A 23,471-nucleotide genomic window follows, 5' to 3' on the forward strand; every position below is an offset into this window, starting at 1 on the left:
TCAGAGGGGAGGGGTTATGGGACTGGGTGAACAAGGTGAAGGGAATTAAGTAATAAAACCTTATAGCTACAAAGTATCATGATTACCAGAGGGGAAGGGGGATGGGGAGAAGCAGGAGAGGGAAAAGGGAAGATCAATGGTGATGAAAGGAGACTTGACTGGGGTGGCGAACACACAATACTATGGTATGTTATAAAAGTGTACACCTGAAACCTATATGATTTTATTAACTAATGTCCCCCCATTAAACTCAATAATTTTTTTTAAAAGAAAATACTTTAAAGAGTGGGAAAAAAAAGACAGCCCTGGCTGGCTAGCTCAGCGGTAGAGCGTCGGCCCAGCATGTGGAAGTCCCAGGTTCGATTCCCAGCCAGGGCACACAGGAGTAGCATCCATTTGTTTCTCCACGCTTCCCCCTCTATTTTCTCTCTATATATCTCTCTCTCTCCCCCTCCTGCAGCCAAGACTCCATTGGAGCAAGGTTGGCCCAGGCACTGAGGATGGCTCCATGGCCTCTGCCTCTGGCGGTAGAATGGCTCTGGTTGCAACAGAGCAACGGCCCAGATGGGTGGAGCATCGCCCCCTGGTGGGCATGCCGGGTGGATCCCGGTCAGGCGCATGCGGGAGTCTGTCTCTCTACCTCCCCGCTTCTCACTTCAGAAAAATAAAAAAATTTTTTTAAAAAAAGAGTGAATAAAAGGACAAATATACAGTGACTAAAAATAATTTGACTTTGGGTGATGAGTACACAACACAATCAACAGTTCAAATGCTATAGAGATGTTTACCTGAAACCTATATGCTCCTATTGATCAGTATCACCACATTAAAATTAATTTTCTAAATAAAATATTTTTTTAAAAAAAGAGTAAAAAGAAAAAAAGAAGTAATATGCTATTGCATCAGGCAAGAAAAACAAAACCTCATTCAAAGGACCCTCTCAACTTGCTCAGAGCTCTGTGACCTTTCTCAGACGCTCCTGGGTAGACACAGGTTCAATAAACCTGCTGGCAGCCAGGTTAATAATACTGGTAACACTCACTAAGTGCTACCTGTGTGCCGTGACTGTGCTAACTATGTTGGGTACATGAGCCCATGTTCTCATAAGAACTCCACAAGGGAGGTGCTATTAGGATCCCCTTTCCTGTCATGAAAACCAGGCACAGAGAGGCTCAGTGACCTGCCTAAGTGGCACAGCTGGTAAGTGGTGTCGTCATATTCAAACCCAAGCTTGCGGCTCCAGCCTCAGCCAAAACAGATTTGTTAAAACTGCTGGCCGCTGGCCACTTGCAGCCCTGTGGTTTTGAGCAGTTGCTAAACTTCTCTGAGCGTCTCCTTTCAAGTAGAATCAAATGCGACTGTAGCATAATTGTGAGGATTAAATGAAATTATATATGCACGAGGGCTGGCACAATTAAGCACTCCGTAAATGGTAGTTATAATTAGTCTAATAGGCACAAAGCCATCTCGTTTCATCATTCACTGACTGAATTGTATGTCTTTGTAACCTCTCTGTCTCCAACATCTACAACCATGCCTGACACATAGTAGGTGCTCTGTTAAAAGCTGTTAAATGGAGTTCTTTCGTTAACAAGGCTAGGGGAGTTGTTCCCCGTCTGGGCGTGCCCATGCCAGCTGCATTCCTAGCCCCGCTCCTCTTCCTGAATTAGTTCTCTTGGCTTCAGCTTCTGGAGTTTTGACGACATTGTTCCCTCTGCCTCTCCCCTCCTGCTCCCTTGGACCCTGGCCATTTGTCGGTGGCTCTTTAGCTTGGACAGCTCAGTTTCATCTTCAAGTCTGGGTGCAAGCTCACCTTCTCCAGCATGATTTCCCTGAGCCCTCCGGGGGTGCAAGGCTGAGCCGTGCAGCTACCACGGAGCTGGGTCATACAATGCCTCCTTCTTCCAAGTAAATACTATGCAAATACTGGCTCAGTCAGTATTGAGTGGGGTTAAGGCATACAGATAAAGGGCTTTTTAGTGTCCTCTTTTGCTTTGTGTTTCTTTCATTTCTATCCACAAGACCCCCTTGCAAGGGAAAGGTTTACATTTGGCCTTAAATTCTAATTTAAAATTTCCCATGTGAAATCTTGACGTCTCTTAATGACTGGACCTCTGACTAGCGGCCCTGGTTATCAGCCCCTAGTCAGGATTAAATAATCCTTTCTTTGGGGTCACCAGTCCCGCCCCAAACCCTGTGCTTCTTCCTGTGGTCGCCCCCGCTGCTTTGTTGACTTACCTGCTTTCCTGTCTGGTCCCAGTCACACTGTGAACAAGTCATGAGCAGAGACTGGGTCTCAGTCACCTGTATGTCCCCATTGTCATTTTCCAGTGCTTGACCCAAAGACTTCTTCCAAACCCGCATCATTGAATTAAGGAATCCATCTACCTAAGATCTGTTGCACCTACTCTATGCCCAGTCTTTTGGGGGAGGCTGAGAGTATGAAGACGTATTGAGCACAAGCGCATGCCCACGAGGGGCAAAGGGGACCCTGGGGACAGGTGGCTGAGCCTCATTTGGTCCTGATTGATGTTGACAGAGCTCAGATACCTATACGGTACAGAGGAGCCAGTGAACTTGAGATGGGTTGATAAGGTTATTGGATACTAAGCTGAGGCATTTAGAATGAAATTGTATAGGTGAGAGAACATTGCTTTCCTCTAAGACCTTGCCGAGTTTCCTAGCAACCATGTTTCCTTCGTGTGTGTGTGTGTGTGTGTATGTGTGTGTTTACAGAGTGTGCATTCTTTCAAGAGAAGTTAATATTATCCACATAAATCTGACCTGTAAGAAAAATATGTATACTATAAAGATAGGACCTACCAGAGCCATTTGTAAGGAGAAAAAGTGTGAGGTAGAAAATGGATTCAGGAGCCTGAAATCGGAGAGTGTCTTAAGATGTGATAAATTTAGTTCTGTGCTTCTTGGCAACCAAAGTAAACAGGGGCAAAAAAGGCTAGGTGATTATATAGTTGTCCTTGCTTTAGAAAGAGAAGGCTATATTTTTTGTTTTGTTTTTGTTGTTTATTTGTTTGGTTTTTTTGCTTTTTTGCCCCCCCCCCCCCCCAGAAGGTATACACTTTTCCTGACTTGATTCGCTAGGACAGGTGTTTCCTACATGCCCATGTAAGACACAGTGAACAATGTCAGAAACGTTTCAGAAATTTCAGTATTTCTCAGATCATTCAGAGGGGGCACCAGAGAGAGGTAAAATCAGGACAGGTGGTATCCGAAACTTCTCCCTTCTAATTTGAATGTGTAATGTATTTAAATGTAATTTAATTAAAAATGTAATGGCTATATATTTTAAAATATGGTCTCAGAAAGCATTTCTGGCCCTGGCCGCTTGGCTCAGCGGTAGAGCGTCGGCCTGGCGTGCGGGGGACCCGGGTTCGATTCCCGGCCAGGGCACATAGGAGAAGCGCCCATTTGCTTTTCCACCCCCCACCCCCAATTCCTCTCTGTCTCTCTCTTCCCCTCCCGCAGCCGAGGCTCCATTGGAGCAAAGATGGCCCGGGAGCTGGGGATGGCTCCTTGGCCTCTGCCCCAGGCGCTAGAGTGGCTCTGGTCGTGGCAGAGCGACGCCCGGGAGGGGCAGAGCATCGCCCCCTGGTGGGCAGAGCATCGCCCCTGGTGGGCGTGCCGGGTGGATCCCGGTCGGGCGCATGCGGGAGTCTGTCTGACTGTCTCTCCCCGTTTCCAGCTTCTATAAAAATAAAAAAATAAAATAAAATAAATTAATTAAAAAAAAAGAAAGCATTTCTGACCTCAAATAGTCCTGAGTAGCCTGTTTAATGCCGTTTTTAAGTGGTTTTAGGAAGGAGAGGGGATAAATACACGTGTTGGTATCCATCATTAACTAGAAGCTGTTCATTTCTTCGTCCAAGCTAAGTCTGCTCCAACAGTAGCAAAGCCTGACCCAAAGACTAGAGACAGCGATTCATTCTTTCTCCCTCCCTCCCTTCCTTCCTTCCTTCTTTCCTTCCTTCCTTCCTTCCTTCCTTCCTTCCTTCCTTCCTTCCTTCCTTCCTCCCTCCCTCCCTCCCTCCCTCTTTTCCTCTCTCCCTCCCTTTTTTCCTTCCTCCCTCCCTTCTTTCCTTCCTTTCTTCTTTTTTTTTCTTTTTAGAGAGAGAGACAAAGACAGAGAGAGGCACTGATAGGGACAGACAGACAGAAAGGGAAAGAGATGAGAAGCATCAATTGATTGCACCACCTTAGTTGTTCATTGATTGCTTTCTCATATGTGCCTAGACTGGGGGCTGGGAGGGGGCTCCAGCCCAGCCAGTGACCCCTTGCTCAAGCCAGCGACCCTAGCCTTCAAGCCAGTGACCTTTGGGCCCAAGCTAGCAACCATGGCGTCATGCCTATGATCCCATGCTCAAACCGGCAACCCCACACTCAAGCTGGTGAACCCATGCTCAAGCAGGATGAGCCCGTGCTCAAGCCAGTGACCTCAGGGTTTCGAATCTGGGTCATCTGTGTCCCAAGCTGATGCTTTACCGACTGCGCCATGGCCTGGTCAGGCAAGATAGACAACAACTACTCTCTGAGTAACTAGTTGCAAAGGTATAGGGACATTCTTTCAGGCGTGTGTTTTATTGTGGTTTCTAACTTTTGGGGTTGGGTATGAGCTCTCACCCCTCTGACTTCTGATTGAAGGGTGTGGAGTTGACCCCTCTCAGTTCACCTAGAACCATTTCTGTCTCATAGTTCACACAGCACACCTACAAGCCAGATTCTTGTCCAATATCACTGCCCTGTGCTCTCCACTGTCTGAAATATGTGCAAAAGCTCAGGTGTAAGGCATACTCACAGAAACTGGAGAAATGTCACCAGGTCCCTCCATTTGTTCACATAGGTGTTTTCCAGTGTGGGCTCTGGGGAATGTGAGTTCCACGCTCTGCTTACAGATGGGAAAGGGAAGCTGAGTGATCCAGCCCATGTGAGGAGGTCTGCAGTCTGTCACTGCCTCTTGGAGGTTCACAGTGCACTGGGGGATGTAAAAGGCTCTGACAAGTCCTGCAGTGATGAAAGATATATTTCTTTTTTCTTTTTTAATTTTCATTTATGGATTTTTAGAGAGAGGAGAGAGAGAGAAAGGGGGGAGGAACAGGAAGCATCAACTTGGAGTAGTTATTTTTCTACCATGTGCCTTGAGCAGGCAAGCCCAGGGCCTGAAACCAGCGACCTCGGCATTCTAGGTCCACACCCTATCCTTTGCGCCCCCACAGATCAGAAAAAAAAAAATATTTCATTAGTTCTAAAGTTCCCCAGTTTTTCCCATGTTAATGTCTCTGAAATGACCATATTTTACTGTCCGTATTTTTACAACCTTAAATAGCGATGCTATTTTGTTCTTCTATTTTAGTGTTTGCTGAAATACTAGGGTTTCTACAAGTTTTGTGGGGTCTCAGAGTAGATACATTATGTTATATAAAGGAGCCCAACGTTCCCCATGAAATTAGGTTTCTTTTTATTCCCTTCACTTCCTTCCTTCTTCTCTAACAAATACTCTTGAGTACATTATCTGCAACATGGCTTTTCTAGAAACTGTAAAATTCCCCCATGAGTGCAGCAAGCCTTCCGAGGAAGCCCTCTTGGAGAACCGTTTCACTGACCTCCCTCTGGGTAACGTTGGGGTAAGCCTGAGGACCTTCCTGAGCGCGACTCCGACGGCATCGGTCAGTGGGGCTCAGGAGGGGTTTCTCAAGGTGTCGGGATCCGCAGAGCTCAGCGGCAGCCGCTCCTCTCTGGCCTGGGTAGCGGGGAGCCTTGCTGCACCCCTCGTATCCGTCCGCGTCTCTGTGACGTGCAGTTTCCTGAACCCTTCCTGCCTTTCACTTTACTCTGGTCTTAATTATTTTCTAGGATTGGATTTCCTTCCTTGTTTAAAAATACATAGTTTCGAATCTAGGCATTTCAATACATAATTTATTGATCCCACCAACCACTGAGGAATGAATAAATGCGGGAGCGAGAGAGCAAACACACGAATAAATGAACCGCTCTGCTTTGAGAATCTGGAGAGATGCCATTCTCGGAGGTCTTAGTGTCCTCTTTGGAAAAACTAGCAGGCTGGAGTCAGTTCTTTGTGCTGAAGTGGGACAGGCACTAGGTTTGGAGCATGAAGGTCCAAGCCTCGGCCCTGGCCTTTCTAAAACATTCATGGGATCTTGGTCAAGGAATAGAGAATGCCGAGCCTCGGGGCCCTCAGGGGGCAAGGCTGGAATGAAAGCACCCTTCCGTGATGTTGCCGTAGGATTGTTGCCGTAGGATGAAGCGGATCGTGCTCTTGATTGAACGGGAGGAAGTTTTCACGGTGCCGTTGCTGAAGCTCCATCTAGGCCTCCTGTGTTCTGTAATGTGATGGGTATGTTAAGGGTGACACAGTTGTTTCCTTCAGCTAAAATGCCCAGTTTGAATCTTCGTACTTTTTATTTTATGTGTTTCATTTTGGCATATGTATAAATATAGTTTCAGGCAGATATTGGCAGGTTTCCTGTGAGCCAACACTCTTTAGAGTTTTCTGTAAGAAAAATCTCCCAGACGACAGAGTGTTCTAAAGGAGCTCTATATTTATGTCATCTGGTATAAAAATAAAATGTAAAAAAAAAAAAAAAGAAAGAAAGAAAAAGGAAAGAAACCAACAACCAAATAGACTTTTGCATAAATCATCTTGTGTTCTAAGGTGTCTTGATGGAGAAAGTTGCTCACATTTCAAAAGTGAGAGGGACATTGACCTTTGTGAGTCCCTATCATTTTTTCTCCCTTCATCTCCTAGGGTCTTATGAACTACAGGGCTTTTCATCTCCCCTCCTTCCTCTCCTGCTGAGCCAGAATCCTTTCCTACCCTCAGGCAAAAGAAATCATTATGAACCCACCATTGTAATATGGCTAAAAGCATACACACCCTCTCACACATGCTCACACACGCTCACATACCAACGCCCTGAAACATGAACTTTCTCGGTGACTTCCTGCCACCACTACTGACACGGCCTGGCTCCATGGGGAATTTCCATCAAGTCCCTAGCCTTAGTTTTCTAATCTGAAATGGGGTGCTGTACCTCCCTGTGAAGGTTTTGCATTTGTTTCCTAATGCCTCTGCAATAAATTACTAGCAACTTAGGGACTTGAAGCAACACAGATTTATCATTTTATGCTTATGGCCGTCAGAGCGCCTAAAATGTAGGCATTGGCCAGACTCCAAGGCCAGAGACACAGACTCAGTCTCTCTCCCTCCCTCCCTCCCCCTGCCCCCTCCTGCATCCAGGCTGTATCTCATTCCCTGACTCTGACACCGTGTCTACCTCTTACGTTCTTATAAGGCCCCTTATGATTACATTGAGCTCAACGAGATAATTCAGGAGAGTCTTCTCATCTCAAAATTCTTAATCATATCTGCAAAATTCCTTTTGCCATGTAAAGTATAAGGTATACCAGAAAGTTCTGTCCGTTTTTGGAATAAAACAAAATACAAATTTTTCTTACTGTCAATAAACTTTATTAAATAATATAATTGTCATCATTATTAATGATTTCTTGCCAGTGTGAGGGTAATTTGTATATCCCATTTTTGAAAAATGTTTTATCTTTTGATGCGAAAAATTGAACCAGTGCTTGTTTGATATCTTCTTCATTTTTGAATTTTTTGCCCTTCAAAAAATTTTGTAAGGACAAAAACAAGTGATAGTCGGAGGGTGCTAAGTCCGGGGAATATGGTGGGTGCGACAGACATGCTTCTGTAGCATTTCTTCCTTGTTGAAATTCGTAAAAATTACAGTGGCATAGATGAACTTTATCAGTAGCCATGGGTACACTATCGCTTCACACATAAAACTAACGTGAATCAACTTTGTTTTAGTTAATTTGCTATGTCAGTATGTATACATTAAGTGATAAAAATAGAGAGGCACACATGCACCAAATAATCACGTGCTTACGTGTTGAAACTTGTTGTGATAGAAACGGACAGAACTTTCCGGTAGACCTTATAATATAGTCGCAGGTTCTGGGGATTAAGATGTAGACAAGTTTTGTGGACCATTCTTCTATCTATGGCAGTTTATCATAAGGAGCCAATTAGGTCATGTGTAGAAAACAATTACACTAGACTGTAGACTGGATTCTGCAGGGCTGAGCTTTGCATATGTATGTGTGTGTGTGTGTGTATGTATCTGTGTATATAATATGTATATTTAACTTGTATGCAATAATTACATGTGTATTAATCCATATATTTAAATATATGTCATTAAATTATAACTTATTTTCAATGGCTGTCATATAGAAGTTCTCAATTATGTAGTGTGAATAAATTTGGGAAGAAAGAAGAGTCAAAGAAGGACAACCCTGCAGAATTGAAGATATCTAGATGAGCTAGAGAGAAGCCAGAAACCAAGATCTGAGAACCACTGGAAAGAAATTTACATTCCCTGGGAATCATCAACAGGCTAAAAAATCATATAACAATCATAGATAATAATAGCATAGTCATAATAACACTAATAATAGCCGTCATAATAGCTGATGCATTCATTGGGTTGCATATGATAGATACTATTTTATCCTTTATGTGCGTTATCTCTGTCACATCAGCTCTGTGATGAGGATTAGCATTACCCCCATTTAATAGATATGACACTGAGTCCTAGGGAAGTTTACAAACTTCATCAAGGTCGTAGAGCTGGTAGGTGGCACAGCCTCTCTTTCAAGTCAGGTTTAATTTGATCCAAAATTTAACTTGACCCTGTATGTCTTCCTCAAGTTAGAGAGCATGAAATCTCAATAAATTCACCAAAGTAGAAATCGTACACACTACATTCTCAGACTCGAGTGCAATACTATTAAATATTAATGACAATCTAGCTAGCAAGTAAATCTATCTACTTGTGAATTACAAGAAAAGACAACCTTCTAAGTAACACTTAGGTAAGGAAAAACACAAACTCAAATGACCGCCTCTTGAGAAGGGAGCAAGAGCAGGAAGTCTGAATGTTGGACGCATGCAGTATGTGAGCGTGGCCATAATAGGGAGCCCAACGACATTGATTAGGAAGCAAAGAAGATTGCAAGTAAACAAGTGAAGCCTTCAACTCAAGAGACCAGAAAAAGGGATTACAAAACAAAGTCAAAGACAGCAGAGGGAAGGAATTAATACAAGCAAAAGCTAAAATAAATGAAATGGGAAAAAAATAATAAAAGGAACTTCATCAATAAAATGAAAAAGCCTTTTCCAAGGGGAGACAAGAAAAGAAATAAGCACATTAGGAATGAGCTAGGGACATAACCATAGACGCACAGAAGATAAAACAAATTTAATGAGAATACTGTGTACAACTTTATACTAGTAAATTTGAAAATCTTGATAAAATGCAATATTTTCTTAGAGAATATGAATTGCCAAGTTTGAGTCATGATGCTGTAGAAACTCTAAATGGACAGATAATATAAAATAAATTGATACGAGAGCTAAATAGCTACAATTGAAATGAAGACATCAAGCCCAGGGAATTATAGGCAGGTCCTACCAAATCATCAAGGAATGGGTAACCTCTATTTTATAGAAAGCAATTTAGAGAGAAAATAAAAAGACAGTGTTCTAGTATATTCCAAATGCTCATATAATCCTCATACCCAAACTGGGCAAATAGATACTCATCCATCTAGAAAAATCTGTCGACATATTAGAACTGATGAGTTCCTTATGTGGTAGGATGAAAAATCAACGTACAAAAATCAGTAATAACTTTCTTCAACATCAGCAATCACTCACTAGAAAATATAAGGGAAAATGTAAGTGCATAACTGATCCTATCCCTGAAGTGCAAAAGATGGGAGGAATGGAAGCTATATGTTTTTCATACTGCATTCCAAACATAACTCATTTAATCCTAACAGTGGCGCTATGAGGTGGGGACTTCGTTAGAGATAAACAAAGGACATACAGAGAGGTTAAGCATTTTGTCCAAGGTCACAGAGGCAGTGAGTGAGGGAATCAGGATTTAGGCTCTAGTGGTCTGGATGCAAAGCACATACATATTTGTAACCCCTAGAGCATAGTGCATCACATGAGTATATAGCAAGGACCCCCCCTCCAAGATATGTGCAAGCCTTTGATGCCCAAAAGTTAATAACTTCAGTGAAGGGTTTACAGGAACATTTGATAAATGAAGATGCAGACTACGTTTTCTGAATTGCAAGACTCACCGCTGTAAAGAGGCTGTATCGATCAGCTAGGAGAAGAGAAGCTCTGTTGCTCTAGCAAATGACTCCCCCCAAAAACCAGGAGCTCACACACAGAAGTTCATGCGTTGATCACACGAGCTCCATGGTGGATTCGGGAGCCCTGTTCGGTCCTGCAGTATGTGCCCGGGTCCCCTGATCTCCCAGCCGACTATAGCAAGAGAAGAGAGGGCTTGCGGAACACACAGGTGCTTGAAAGGGCAGGGTCTGGCAGCTACTTGTACCATTTCGCACAGATTCTGTGTTTCAGGATCCTGTCATCTGGTCCCTCCAGCTCAACTGCAAGGGAGGCTTAGAACCAATCTCTACAGCGCATGTCCAGGAAGAGGACCCCGCCTGGTGACACAATCTTGGTCATAGTTGTCAGCGTGCCCGGTACAGAGTGGGCTCTCAATACATATTCTTTAAAGAAAAACAAAACAAAACATGTTAACTGTCCCCCAACTTAGTCTACAAATTCAATGCAATACCACCCCAAGTCCCACTAGGGTTTTATATGGAACTTGACTAACTCCAAAACTCATCTGAAGAGAAAAATGAGTGAGAACAGTGAGAAAATTCTGAGTAGAAAATTAGTCTTCGTGATGGGGAGGAGACTTACTTGACTGAATCCCAACCACAAATAAAAAGCTATAGTAATTAAACTCGTATAGAATTATTGGAAGAATATACAGATCATTCAATAGGGAAAACGCCAATTATGTAACATGGTATACATAGGAATGTCATATAGGACAAAACAGCATTGCAAATGAGTGAAAGAATGGACCTTTCAGGTAATTGTTACTCATTATAAAAATAATTAGGTTGAAATAACCACTTCTTTTTACCATGCATAAAATTTAATTCCACATAGATCAATAACTAAAGATATAAAAACATATATATATGTATATATATATATATATGTTAGAAGAATATACAGAAAGATGTTCTATCATTTTGTGGTTTCCTAAGCATTGCACAAAATTCAGAAGCAATAAAGGACCAGTATAGAGAGAGGTTATAAAATATCAAAAGCAAGATTAAAATACAAATATAGACTGGAAGAAAATTTCAATATATATGGAAAAATAAGGGTAACTATTTACAAAAGTGCTAAACACATACAAGCCAGTAAGGGAAAAGACAAGATTCACAGTAGAGAAATGGTCAGAGCACACGGTCGGACAGTCTATGGAAGGGGAAGTACACGTGACCATGTTGTGACAAGAGGGTGCACCTCACCAGTAAGCAGGGCAGTGCCAATCCAGATACGAGTGAGTGGTTTCCCCCACCCCAGGCTGGCAATAAAAATACAAGCACTGGGCTCTGTCATTCACCAGCGATAGGATTGTAAACTCGTCGAGTCTCTGCAGGCAGTTATTAAGAAGATCTATCAAAATTCCTAAAACATTGACCCAGCAATCCTTCTTCTAAGAATTTCTTTTACAGAAACACACACATGTGCAGTGATATATGTGCAGAGATCTTTATTATGGTACCGTTTGTAATAGCAAACAGCTATAAACAACCAAAATGCCCATCAATAAAGATTAGCTAAAAGCATTATGGTACATTTATATTGTGCATTGCCAAATAACTATTAAAAAAGACAGATCTCTATGAATACTGATTTGAAAAGATCTTCAAGAAATATAATAGGCATAAATGCTTATCTTACATCATATTGATATATATATGCATTTAATGTGTATCTTTATTTTTTTTAATTTTTAAATTAATTTTAGAAAAAGGATGGGAGAGAGACAGAAACATCAATCTGTTTCTTTATGTGTCTTGACCAGGGATCCATCCAGCAACCTGTACATATTGGGATGATGCTCTAACGGTTAACCGATCAATCTCTCTGGCCAGGGCTCACTGTTTCTATTTAAATGCATTGGTAGCGCTTTAGAAGGATACATAATAGTTACCAATGATGACCACTAGAACAGAAAGTAAGAACGTATGTGGAGTGGGAAAGGAAGAACTTCCACATTCTACTCTGTGGACTTTGATAATATCTAATCTTAATCATTTACAACCAAAGTGTAATTATTTACGTGCACATGTGTGTGTGTGTGCATGCATGCATGTGTGTGTGTGTGTGTGTAGAGAGAGAAAAAGAGCAAACCCTATTCAGTAAACCATTATTTATTGTATTTGCTGGGGACCTCCTGGCATAAATGAATAGATTTAGACTTCATCAAACACCATATACTCTGCATGTTTATATAACTCATTTTATCTGTACTGCAACTTCATTAAAGGAGAGTTACTTACGTTTAACAAATGCAAAAAGAAAGGAAGCGAGATTTGACCAGGGCACCAGGACAGGCCTTCTTCCGAGAACTTTGTACGGCACTTCAGGCAGGAGCACGTCAACATTAGAAAGACAACGGTTGTGTCTACAATATACTGGGGATTAGAGGGCAGCAAGAAGAGAGTGACAGCTTGCTCCGTGCATGTGATGCCCCTGGGTTTTCATTGGAGGGATCTTGGGTCAAATTTTTAGCTCTGCCGTTAGTTGGGTTTTATCCCTTTGGAATCAGGTTCCTGCGACCTGGCAACATTTTCTTCCCAAACTGTCTCACAGAGCGTCTCCCATCTTCCGTATGAGTTCCCGAGTCTCTTTGCTCTGCTTCATGGAAGAAAGGCAAATAAGAGACTGCCTGCTTTCTACAGCCTCCGACCGGGACAGGCTGACCGGGCTCACATCTTGCAGATAGGAACAGCTGGATTTGGAGAAGCAGGAGTAATAAAAAGATGTCTTGGTTGTTAAACAGACCTGAAATTGAACGCCAGCTTTGCCACTTGGGTGTGACATGTTTTATTTCTTGGCTCCTTGTTCTGCTTCTGTGTAAAGTGAGAATAGTAATACTGCCTTCCCCCCTCCCCCATGGTTAGAAAATAGATATGCAAAGTCCCCAGTGGATAGCATATGCTCAGTAAACAGAAATACTACCATTGCCACCCTTACTACTGTTACTTTGTTAAGAACCTTGCAATTCCTGCATTTGCAGCCAGTGGGTCATGGGACCTCCTAGTACCTGAGTAAATTAAGGTTGGATAGGAGTGTCTACTTCATTTCACAGATGAAAAATCTGGAAATTGAAGAAGTTAAAAGACTTGCCAGGGGTTAGGTAGATACAAAGGAGCAAAGATGGTATTTACACAGGTCTCTTCGATTGTGCTGCTCTTGTCTTATTATGTGTATCCTATCCCTGATGTCTAGCAGAGGACCGTGAATAGGTAGATATTCAAATAATTCCAGTGTCTGGGCTGCGTTTACAGGGGCCAGTATTTCTGCTTGCTTGTTTCCTTTTCTCAGTGCCTCCCTAAGAGATTCCTTTCCCACTGTAAACCTCAGAATTGCAAATGTCCACATTCCATTCAGCTGCCTACTTGGTCCATAGAAGAGCTAGCCCTGCCTCTGAGGTAGGTCGGGGCCCTTCTGCTGTCAGGGCTGGGTCGTCACAAGCCCGCAGAGGCTCCTCACATTGCTAAATGAACAGAAGCTGCAGTATGTGCTGTCAGTGGTCCTGGAAGGATCACCTCTGAGCTCCAAGGGCAATAAAAGCCTGGTTTTTGCAATAGTCTTCAACTGTGGTCGACAGATAGCCTGGGAATAGATTCCGGTTTGAGGAATTCATTGATAATTCCCAGTGAATTGGCCTGTCATGCTTTTTAAAAGTCTGTGTGTTCGTGGAAAACAGTTTTTTAATTTGCTCTGTGCGGTGGATGTGCGCTCCAGTCCCTCCCTCGACTCCTCCAACATGTCACAAATGACTTCTCCTTGAATTTACCAATTTGCAGGACTAATGTGCTCCTCTCAAGACACCTGTGCCCTAGATAGACTCCAGCCGGAATAGCTGTCTCCATTGCTAAACTCTGCCCTGGTTTGCAGGAAAGGAGCCCTTGGTTGTAGGTCACCGCCAAGGGGGCATCCAGCCTGTAGAGTTAACTCTCGGCTCTATTCTTTCGTGCAGCTGTGTGGAGGAGTACAAGCTGGCTCCCGATGGGAAGTCCTGCCTGATGCTCTCAGATGTCTGCGACGGCCCCAAGTGCCTCAAACCTGACTCCAAATTCAACGACACCCTCTTCGGAGAGATGTTGCATGGTTACAACAACCGGACCCAGCATGTGAACCAAGGCCAAGTCTTCCAGATGACCTTTAGGTATGGGGCGGGCCCTCGCACCTCATTGGTGGAGTCACTGACCCAAAATACAGGCGGGGGAGGAGCCATGGGCCCTGTCAGTTAGCGTCCTGTCCTTGTCCTGGTCCTAGTAGACTGGCAGGCATCTCCCCAAGCTCACTGGTGCCAAACCAGGACCTGTTAGAAGTCAGTGAAATTCACTGCAAGAGGTTCCTTCCCCATTGACCTAGCGCTCCCCTTCCAGCCTCCCGTTTTTCTAACTTTGTCCACATACTTTAAATTCAACATTAACTCATTAAGTTAACTATAAATACAGTGAATGATTTTTTTTATAAAAATTAATCTTTCAGTCTATTACAAAATAAGTGTCTTGTGGGAGGCTAGTCAAGCAGTTCAAAAATAAAGGCATTTGAAGAAGTAGAAAATAGAATTACTGTCACCCAGAATTACACAGCACTAACATTTTCTTGAACATTCTTAAAACACCACTCTCTTTCCCTCTATCTGTACACACACACACACACACACACACACACACACACACACACATCGAATCTCAGTAACATTTAGAAATTATTTTTCTTTTTTCCTCAACATGTCCAACACCTGTCTCTCTGTTAACAAATACAGAAAGAAGCACATGAGAGACTGAAGGACGAGCCTACTCTCTTATGAGAGTAAACGGGATGGGGACTGGGTTGGCCAAATTGTGCGAAGATTCGGTGTGCAGTCTGACTGGGGAAGGCTTCCTGGGGCAGCTGAGGAAATGCGCCGTCCTGTCTGGAGAACAGACTCGGGTGGAGTGTAGTCATGCCTCAGAATCGGAAGAGCCCTCTGATGGGAGAGGGAGAAGAATTCTTCCATGTATAAGCAACTATTATCTTAAAAAAAAAAAACCCAACTATCCTTTTAGACAGTTTTGAATGACTATATGACAGAATCTTATCACAAAGCAGGTTCCTCCTCACCGTTTGAGGTTATAGCAGCAAAATACAGAACTAGCTAAGAAACGTCACCATTTTAATAATCGACATCCTCATCCCATCCTCTGATTAGTAATAGTGGTAATTGTAGTAGGGGTGGTCATAGTGGCTACTATTTATTAAACGTTACTATATGCCAAGGTCTTTAAATAATAACAAGAACAGTAACAGCCACTTACATTAATTCAGCACATGCTGAGGCCATTCTAAGCACCTGTGGTTTTGATTCATTATTTTATGTAATCCTCACAATGGTCCTAAGAAGCAGGGGCTATATCATCCCCCTTATACAGATAAGAAATGGAAATGTTAAGTGACTTTTTCAAATCTCCCTTCCAGGAGGGGTGAGGGCCAGGAGAAGGCCATCTTAGCCTCATTAGTAAAAACCTCTGAGGCACTTTGACCTTTATTTTACAACTGAAAAGTTACCAAGCGGAGCGGGATTTTCCCAAGGTCACCATCTAGTGAGAGAGGATTTGGATATAAGTCTGGCTGACTCCAAAGCTTCACTCTCACTCCTGTCCTCTAATTCAATATACCTCATTATTTCCTGTTTCAGAGAGCTAGGCTGGAAATGTGAGTTCCCTAATGTCAGTCACCTGTGTCGTTATCACATGCTCTGTGAGCACCTGATATGTCCCAGGTACCATGCTGGTTACTTAGGGTACAACGGAAAATGAGATAAAAATGGTCCCATACCCTGTGGTGCTTAGGTATTCTGTGTGTGTTTGTGTGTGTGTGTGTGTGTGTGTGTGCACGCGCGCGCGTGCGTGTGATCGTGATGTCTGCATTTACTTAATTTGTGGTAGCTACTGCGAAGTTAAGATATAGGGTTCCAGGAAAGCAATTAGCAGTGAGATCTAATTTAGTTGGCTTTGATTTAGACAGTGGTGGGAGCACATCTCTTGGACTAGGAACCAATATTAAGGCTTTGGAGTCTACTGTGCAGGGGAAGTGTTACTTACCGAATACCTGGAAGATGAGTGGGAGTTGGCCTTGGAAAAGGTTTCGGGCAGAGACGGATATTCTAAAACAGAAAAAAAAAAAGAAAACAACTTGGCTGACTCCAGGCAATGAAGGCTGCTGAGGGCGAAGCTGAGCGAAAGAGAGGAGATGGCAGGAGGTGAAGACAGCTGTGGACAGAGGCAGGCCATGGCGGTTTTGAGGGCCCAGGCTTTATTCTCATAGCAAACGGGAAAAACGGGAGAACTCCTTAATGGGCAAGGGAAGGAGCATGTCACAACTTAGTTGTATTTTTCAGCCTCGTGGCGGCCGCATGGGAAGTAGACTGCGGTGAGAGTGGTGTGGGAAAGAGTGGAACGGAGGGTCAGTGAGGTGTCTATGGTTGAAGCCACCCACGAGAGGCTGTTGGTGACTTCAGGACGGAGGGATGGGAATGATATTGAAGATTAAAGGGGATGTTGGGAGACAGCTGAGCAGGGTAACAGACAGGTTCTGTGAGCAAGGTCACAGGCAGAAGGGTGAGGTTGAAGGAGGAGTCAAGGGTGGCAGAGTGACTGGCAGCCACGCAGCCATTGGGTGGCAGAGTCAAGCCCTGCGCTTCCCAGCAAATTGCTTTGGGCGACTCAGATGCTCAGGCCGAGGCCGAAGGCTACATTTTGGGGAAAACGCTGGGAGGACTATAAGGACAATCCGGATGAACTGCTCAATGCTGAGATTCTACAACACTGGTGTTCCATACTGTTAATAAACTCTGTGACACTCTGAGGGAATAATGCTGTGCGGAACCCAAAAGAAAAAATAAAGAAATTGTCCCTTGCCTTTAAGAAAGGAATTTACAAACTCTCAGGTAACACACACTGTTGGTAAAATATATATTTTTTTACCACGTAGAGTTGCAAGAAATGCCAGTGGTTTCCAAGGAATTCCCATAGGCAGCCTTTTGAGAGGAATTGCAAGAATTGTTTTGTGGGTCTGTACACATTTTTGGATTCTTTGTTTTAGTTCCGTGGAAACTGCCATTGGTATTTTGATAAGACTTGCATTGAATCAGTAGATTCCTTTGGGTGGTATGGACATTTTAATGATGTTAATTCTTCTTACCCATAATCATGGTACAATCCTCCATTTATTTGCAGGTATTTCAATTTCTTTCTTCAGTTTCTTACAGTGTTTCAAGTACTGGTCTTTCCCCTTCTTGGTTAAATTTACTTCTACGTATTTTATTTTTTGATGCAATTGGAAATGATTTTCCCTTTCTGATAGTTCATTATTGGTGTATAAAAATGCAACCTACTTCTTGATAAAGGACTTCTCAGAAGAAGAAGGCGAGGCTCGTGAACTTGAGTTGGAAGAGGGATAAGAGCCGCAGGGCATTTTCCTGCTCGGGAAGGAGCCCACAGAAGCCCGACATGTGGGTAAGCAGGAGTGGGCGTCAGGAAATCAGATCTCCAGACAGACCCGGCTCCCACTCCCGCTCTGACATGTGACAAGCACAGGACTCCTGCCTCCTCTTTATCAAGGGGAGTTTTATGAGATGCCAGCTGCTGTGATAGGTACACTGTGTGTTTTGTGTAGTTTGATTTTTCACAGCAACTATCAGTATGGCTGCATGTGGTAAACGATCAATGCACGAGCTCTCCTCTTGTGGGCAGATTAGCTTGGTCCAAAAGGAGCAGCCGCACTGGGTGGTAATGTAGTAGATCTTTGGAGGGCTTCATGGAATCCTAGGGTCTCATTTTTATGTCTGGAGAAGGGACTTGGCTGAGGTCACAAAGCCAGTCATTGCAGAACCAGCCCACGAGGGCAGATCTAATGGCCCAAGAGCATGTGCCTCTCACGACCAACACTGTTCGGTAAGAGAGAGCTGGCCCCTTACAGACTGGCCGGGGGTCTTCAGGCTGAGACCGAGTATCCCCATCCAGAGTGTTTATTCAGCCCCAAGTCCTCTGTCCATTTTTCTCAGCCTTTCGATCACAGGTTGTCTCTGAGTCGCCGGGATCTGCGTCTGCCCTGATTTGCCCGTGGAGGGGAGTATGGTGAACAGACCACAGGTTGAGAGAACTCCCAGGCCCCCATTATATTAGAGTAGCCCACTTCACGTATACTCTCCCATCCCTGGCTTCAGTTCAACTTTCTTTCTTTCTTTCTTTCTTTTAATAATAAGACTTTATTCATTTTAGAGAGGAGAGAGAGAGAGAGAGAGAGAAGGGGGGAGGAGCAGGAAGCATCAACTCCCATATGTGCCTTGACCAGGCAAGCCCAGGGTTTCAAACCAGCAGCCTCAGCGTTCCAGACGAGATCGGGCGCGTTCAGGGTGGTATGGCCGTAGACAGCCTCAGTGTTCCAGGTCGACACTTTATCCACTGCGGCACCTCAGGTCAGGCAAGTCCAGCTTCCTTTGCGGTTATTTCCATAGCCGGACCACGTGGCCTCTTGGAGCCATGTGCGAAGGCGGTTGACTTCCCACCGTGGGAAGGTGAGCAGCTCCTGATGAGTCTCAGTTTCTCTCTCTCAATGCTCTGTCCCTGAGCTCCAGACAGGGTGTGGGGGGCTGGGGGGCTGCAGCTCCTCTTCCTCCCAAGTTCCAGAAGGCAGGCCTGCAGATTGTTCAGTGTCAAAGGCAGTTGTCATTTCTCGCTTCCTCTCCCTCCTGCCCCTCCCCCTCCAAGTAGTCTCCAGCCCAGCCCCCCCCCCCCCCCCCGGAGCAGCCAGCAGGCACCCCACCAGCTGCCCTGCCATCTGCCTCGTTTCCTGACAACGTCCTGGCCTGGGATTTCAAACTCTCCACCAGCGAAAGGGTCTGCTGCGTGACAGCTACAGCTCTGCCGTGTCCTCCTCCCTGCCCCCTCCCGGGACCCACCCCGGCGACTGCGGAGAGATCACAGCTCTGCGTCCTCAGGCCCTCTCTCGGATCTCCAAAAGAGCCACCAGGATTTCTGCTCTACCGAAAGTCTCACACTTTATGTTTTCAAACTGGACAAGTACTCAAAGCTGGACTGGTTCAGAACCCGCGCCTTTGCCGTACAGATGGGGAAACTGAGGTCAGGAAAGGCTGTAACCTGCCCAGGGCTCATCATGGTTTGGGGCCCCTCAGAGACAGAGTCAGAGTGAGCGCGTGCGTGACTGCCAGACCAGTTTTCCGGTTCTGTCGCAGGGGATGCATGTAGCTTCCAAATATCCCTTATGGGCCTGTGGTGGGAGGAGCCTCTGGGGCCGTCCCTGCTCTTAGCGGAGGGGAGGACCCACGTGCCACAGGGAGAGGTCGTATTCATACCTCAGGAGGGACCTGAGGCGAAAGCCACCCCCACATGCCTGATTCTGCAGCAACGATCCCATTCCTGGCCACCCCCTCAGGTGGTCACAGGTAAGATCCCTTTCCTGGCCACCCCCTCAGGTGGTCACAGGTAAGCGGCCGCCTGTCCCTGGCAGATAAGCCTGTAGTGCAGGGATGTTTAGGACCCTGACAAACCCAGGGGCTATCAGCCAGCCACCATGTGTGATGATGAAGTGTGGCGCACACACAGAGACCCACACAGAAAGATAGCTACAGGCCAAGAGTGATCAAGAGAAGCAATCTGAGACAGGGCTGAGACGTGGAGAGAGAGAGAGAGACCAAGAGAGAGGAGGCGTTCAGTTAGAGTCTGAGTGACAGGAGGGGGGAGGGACAAGCGCAGAGAGAATTAAAGTGACAGAGAGCGCCGGGACAGGGTGGAAGAGATGCGGAGCCAGAGGGTGAAAGGTCCTGAGAGGAGTGAAAGCCGGAAGGGTTAAAGGAGAGACTCCCAGGGATAGAGCAAAAAGACAGGCTTCCTGCTAAAGTCACAAGGTCATCTGTCTCCAAAAGGGAAAGAGGGTTGTTTAGAGAGACCGGCTGGTGCCTGGAGGGAACCCTGTATGGGGACTCCAGTTCAGATGGAGATGACTGGGCTTCAAAGGTTTCGTAAACTGTCAAGTCCTGTGGAAACATGCAGAGTCCAGGATGGCACTTCCGAACTGCCCTTGAACCCCGTAAGGGATGGCAAGCTTTGCTGGCACTAATCCCTTCTGCTGCTCGGTGCTGATCTTAGTGAGCGTGCAAGGTCGCTCTCAGAATCCCCTCCCCTTGGGCCGTGATCAATGAGGGAATTGGCAACTGTTAGAGTGAGATAAACTCATCTAAGGTTGGAGGTATTTGATGTTTTGTTGCTTTCATGTCTACTTCCGTCCTTCCCCCCATCTTCTGCCATCCAACCTCATTCCTGTAAGAAAGAAAGGTCAACTTTGGTTATTGATTGCCTGGATTTAAATAAACATGCATCAAGAGCTATCACTGAGCCTGGAGTCTCAAACTGCAGCCCAGGAGACCGACCTTGCTTGGGCCTGGGGGGCTGAACAAAGGACAGTGGTGGATTTTGCAAAAGCCCTATCAGAAAATGAACCGGTCTGTATGCAGCAGATATTTGCTCATGAACCTTCGAGAATGACCTACAAAGAGTGTGAGGAGCTCGGGAGAGGTTTGCTAGGACGGCACTTTGCAATCTGGTCTGCCTCTCAGATGTGCATACTAAACAGCAGACGGGGACAGGGCGGGGTACGATGTGAGATTTCAGGATGAGTTGCCATCAACCCACGCCTGGCAAGACAGAAGGGCTCTCTTTAAGGATCTGAGGAAGGCTGGCTTTCGCTAGTAGCAGCCACTTGTTCCCTAGTTGGAGGTCCCGAGTCGCAGCTTATTCAGTGGCCTCCAAAGCTTTGGTTTCCCTAGTGCCCTCCTGGACAGGGTCGGCTGTGCGTGCTGCTCATGGGCCCTTCCCTTTCTCCCTCCTCTCTCCCTTTCCCCCCTTGAAGCCTGTGTGCGTTTTTCACGTGCCACATCCTGTACCGTGCACTTTATTTTCTCGTCTCACCTTTCCGATGCCTATTGCAAAGTAGCCCTTACCGACCTGGTTTTACCAAAAAAGGAAATGAATGTCTCAACCAGCATACTCGTAGGCTGTGCCTGCAAACAAACAACTTGAAAACCTCGTTGGCTTCGCAGGAAGGTGTGTAGGCGTTGCGCATCCCGCATGCCCCGCACAGGATGGTATTTAGGAATCTGGGCTCACAGAAGCATCAGCCCCGTGTGCTTCCGCAGACACTGTAATAGTGGGAAGCAAACTTGGCTGTTATTACTTCCTCCTAGAGACGGCAGTCTGCTCACATTCCATTGGTGAAGTCAAGGCCTAGGGTCACCGCCCCTCAAAAGGGTGAGCGGCCTGACCAGGTGGTGGCGTAGTGGCTAGAGCATTGGACTGGGATGCGGAGGACCCAGGTTCGAGACTCCGAGGTCGCCAGCTTGAGCGCGGGCTCATCTGGTTTGAGCAAAGCTCACCAGCTTGGACCCAAGGTCGCTGGCTTGAGCAAGGGGTTACTCGGTCTGCTGAAGGCCCGCGGTCAGCGCACATATGAGAAAAGGGTGAGCGGACGTAGTCAATCCTATCATGGGCTGAGAAGCAGAGACCCAGAAATGTGTAGGGTACCGACACTGTTTACTACATTGAGGCACAGAGGTGTTAGACTAGCTAGCAGAATAGCCGCAGGGTTTAAAGCTGAGAGCACTTGCGTGTAGCAACAGAGCCCAGTTAGCAGAGTGCCTTCCAGCTCCCAGCATCCCCCCACGCCAGAGGGCCACCTCGGAAAACTGTAGCAAGGCTTTCTAGTCCCTTTTTGTTAATTTCTTTCATTTAATTCCCAAATAACGGAGACTTTATAGATTGAAGATCCTTGGGAAATAGTTTATGCAGACACCTCCTCCCACCCATTTTGTAGATGAGGTGCCTGAGGCTCACCATGTTTATATAAATTGCCTAAAATGATATCACTAGTAAATGAATAAGCCAACTCCCCCCCCCCCCCAGTCCGTCGGGCTGCACTCTATCCACACAGAAAAGTGAGACGTAGATGGAACTGCTATGTTATACAAACGATAATGCCCAGGCCAACATTCTGTGAAGAGTTAACAGCAGAGCCAAACCTAGAAACTGTTTTTTTTCCTGCACTCTCGAACCTGGGGTTTGTTTGTTTGTTTGTTTGTTTGTTTTTGTAATGTTACAAATATTACATAAATTACATACTAAATGTAAAGCCAGGAGCCGCCATCGTGGCCATTCACATGCAAGTTCACATTGGATTCGGACAGACGGTAATGAAACAACGGAGCCAAAAAGTGGTGGGTCGTCATCTTTAATCCTAGCTTGCACCCAGCCGGCAAGAAATACACGCAGTGGGAAAACACTTCCCTTTCTATTCAAGGCTCCCAAAGCCACTGACTTATCCGAGTTTCCTAGAATCAAAGGTTTCTAGCTCACCAGCTTTATTCACCTCTGTTTCCCTCTCTGCTCTCCTCTCTGCTCTCCCCTCTAATGCTAATCTCAGGAACCAAGAAAGAGCAAGCTCCTGATCTGCCCCATTTTCTAGTGTAGAAATCCAAACCTTTAATCCAATATACAAACAAGGAAGTCTTTGATACAAAGTCACTTATCTGAGGCATAATGGGATTTTTCTTAAGAGTACACAGTCAAGGGTGTGGGGAAAAGCTTAGTTTTTAAACTAAGCCTTAGGCTATAAGGTTCCTGCCTGCCCACAGCCGGTCCCCCACACCCCATGCAAACTATAAGAGAGCAAACTTATATATCATATTTACAAACATATTTGACCAACACTCCACCTCCAGCCTCCTTTAGCTATCTCTTGCTGCAATAACCAAATTGCAGTGACAACAGAAAGAAAAGGAGGCTGATGGTGCAAAGAGTACTAATTAATAGTGGCCTTAGCTGTTGATTTCCGAGGGCACCCCAAGTCACTCCACGCAGTAGTATCCCCCAGCACTTGGCGAAAGCCTCAACTTGCCACCTAGAACCACAGCTGTATGCTATCTTTTTTTTGGGGGGGGGACCCTCATCCACCTTTTTTTTTTTTTGCTTTAGTTTCTAATTTTCTGGCTTCAAAATCCCTGACACTGTGCTTTTCTAGGAGGGGGAAGTCCATCTGAACCACTCAGGCATCTGAAGCAGAGACAATCTTTAAAAAAACCGCAATTTCCTTACCCTGGAAGGCAGGCAGTAACTCAGGCTGGTGGAAGTGCTCAGAAGGGACTGTGCAAGCGGGAACCTGTGAAACAGAT

The 23,471-nt window shown here is 45.2% G+C and overlaps 1 protein-coding gene across 5 annotated transcripts in view; it reads left to right on the top strand.

Annotated features, from left to right (window-relative positions):
• The window catches only part of ASTN2 (astrotactin 2), a 907,524-nt gene that overhangs the window by 556,876 nt on the left and 327,177 nt on the right, over positions 1-23,471 (top strand). For all 5 annotated transcript variants that reach the window (XM_066367319.1, XM_066367321.1, XM_066367320.1 and 2 more), the window contains one exon: positions 14,217-14,405. In XM_066367319.1, the coding sequence (XP_066223416.1) occupies positions 14,217-14,405 (189 nt within the window). The remainder of the gene's footprint in view (positions 1-14,216; positions 14,406-23,471) is intronic.

This window comes from Saccopteryx leptura, chromosome 2 (assembly GCF_036850995.1).
Source record: "Saccopteryx leptura isolate mSacLep1 chromosome 2, mSacLep1_pri_phased_curated, whole genome shotgun sequence".
NCBI lineage: Eukaryota > Metazoa > Chordata > Mammalia > Chiroptera > Emballonuridae > Saccopteryx > Saccopteryx leptura.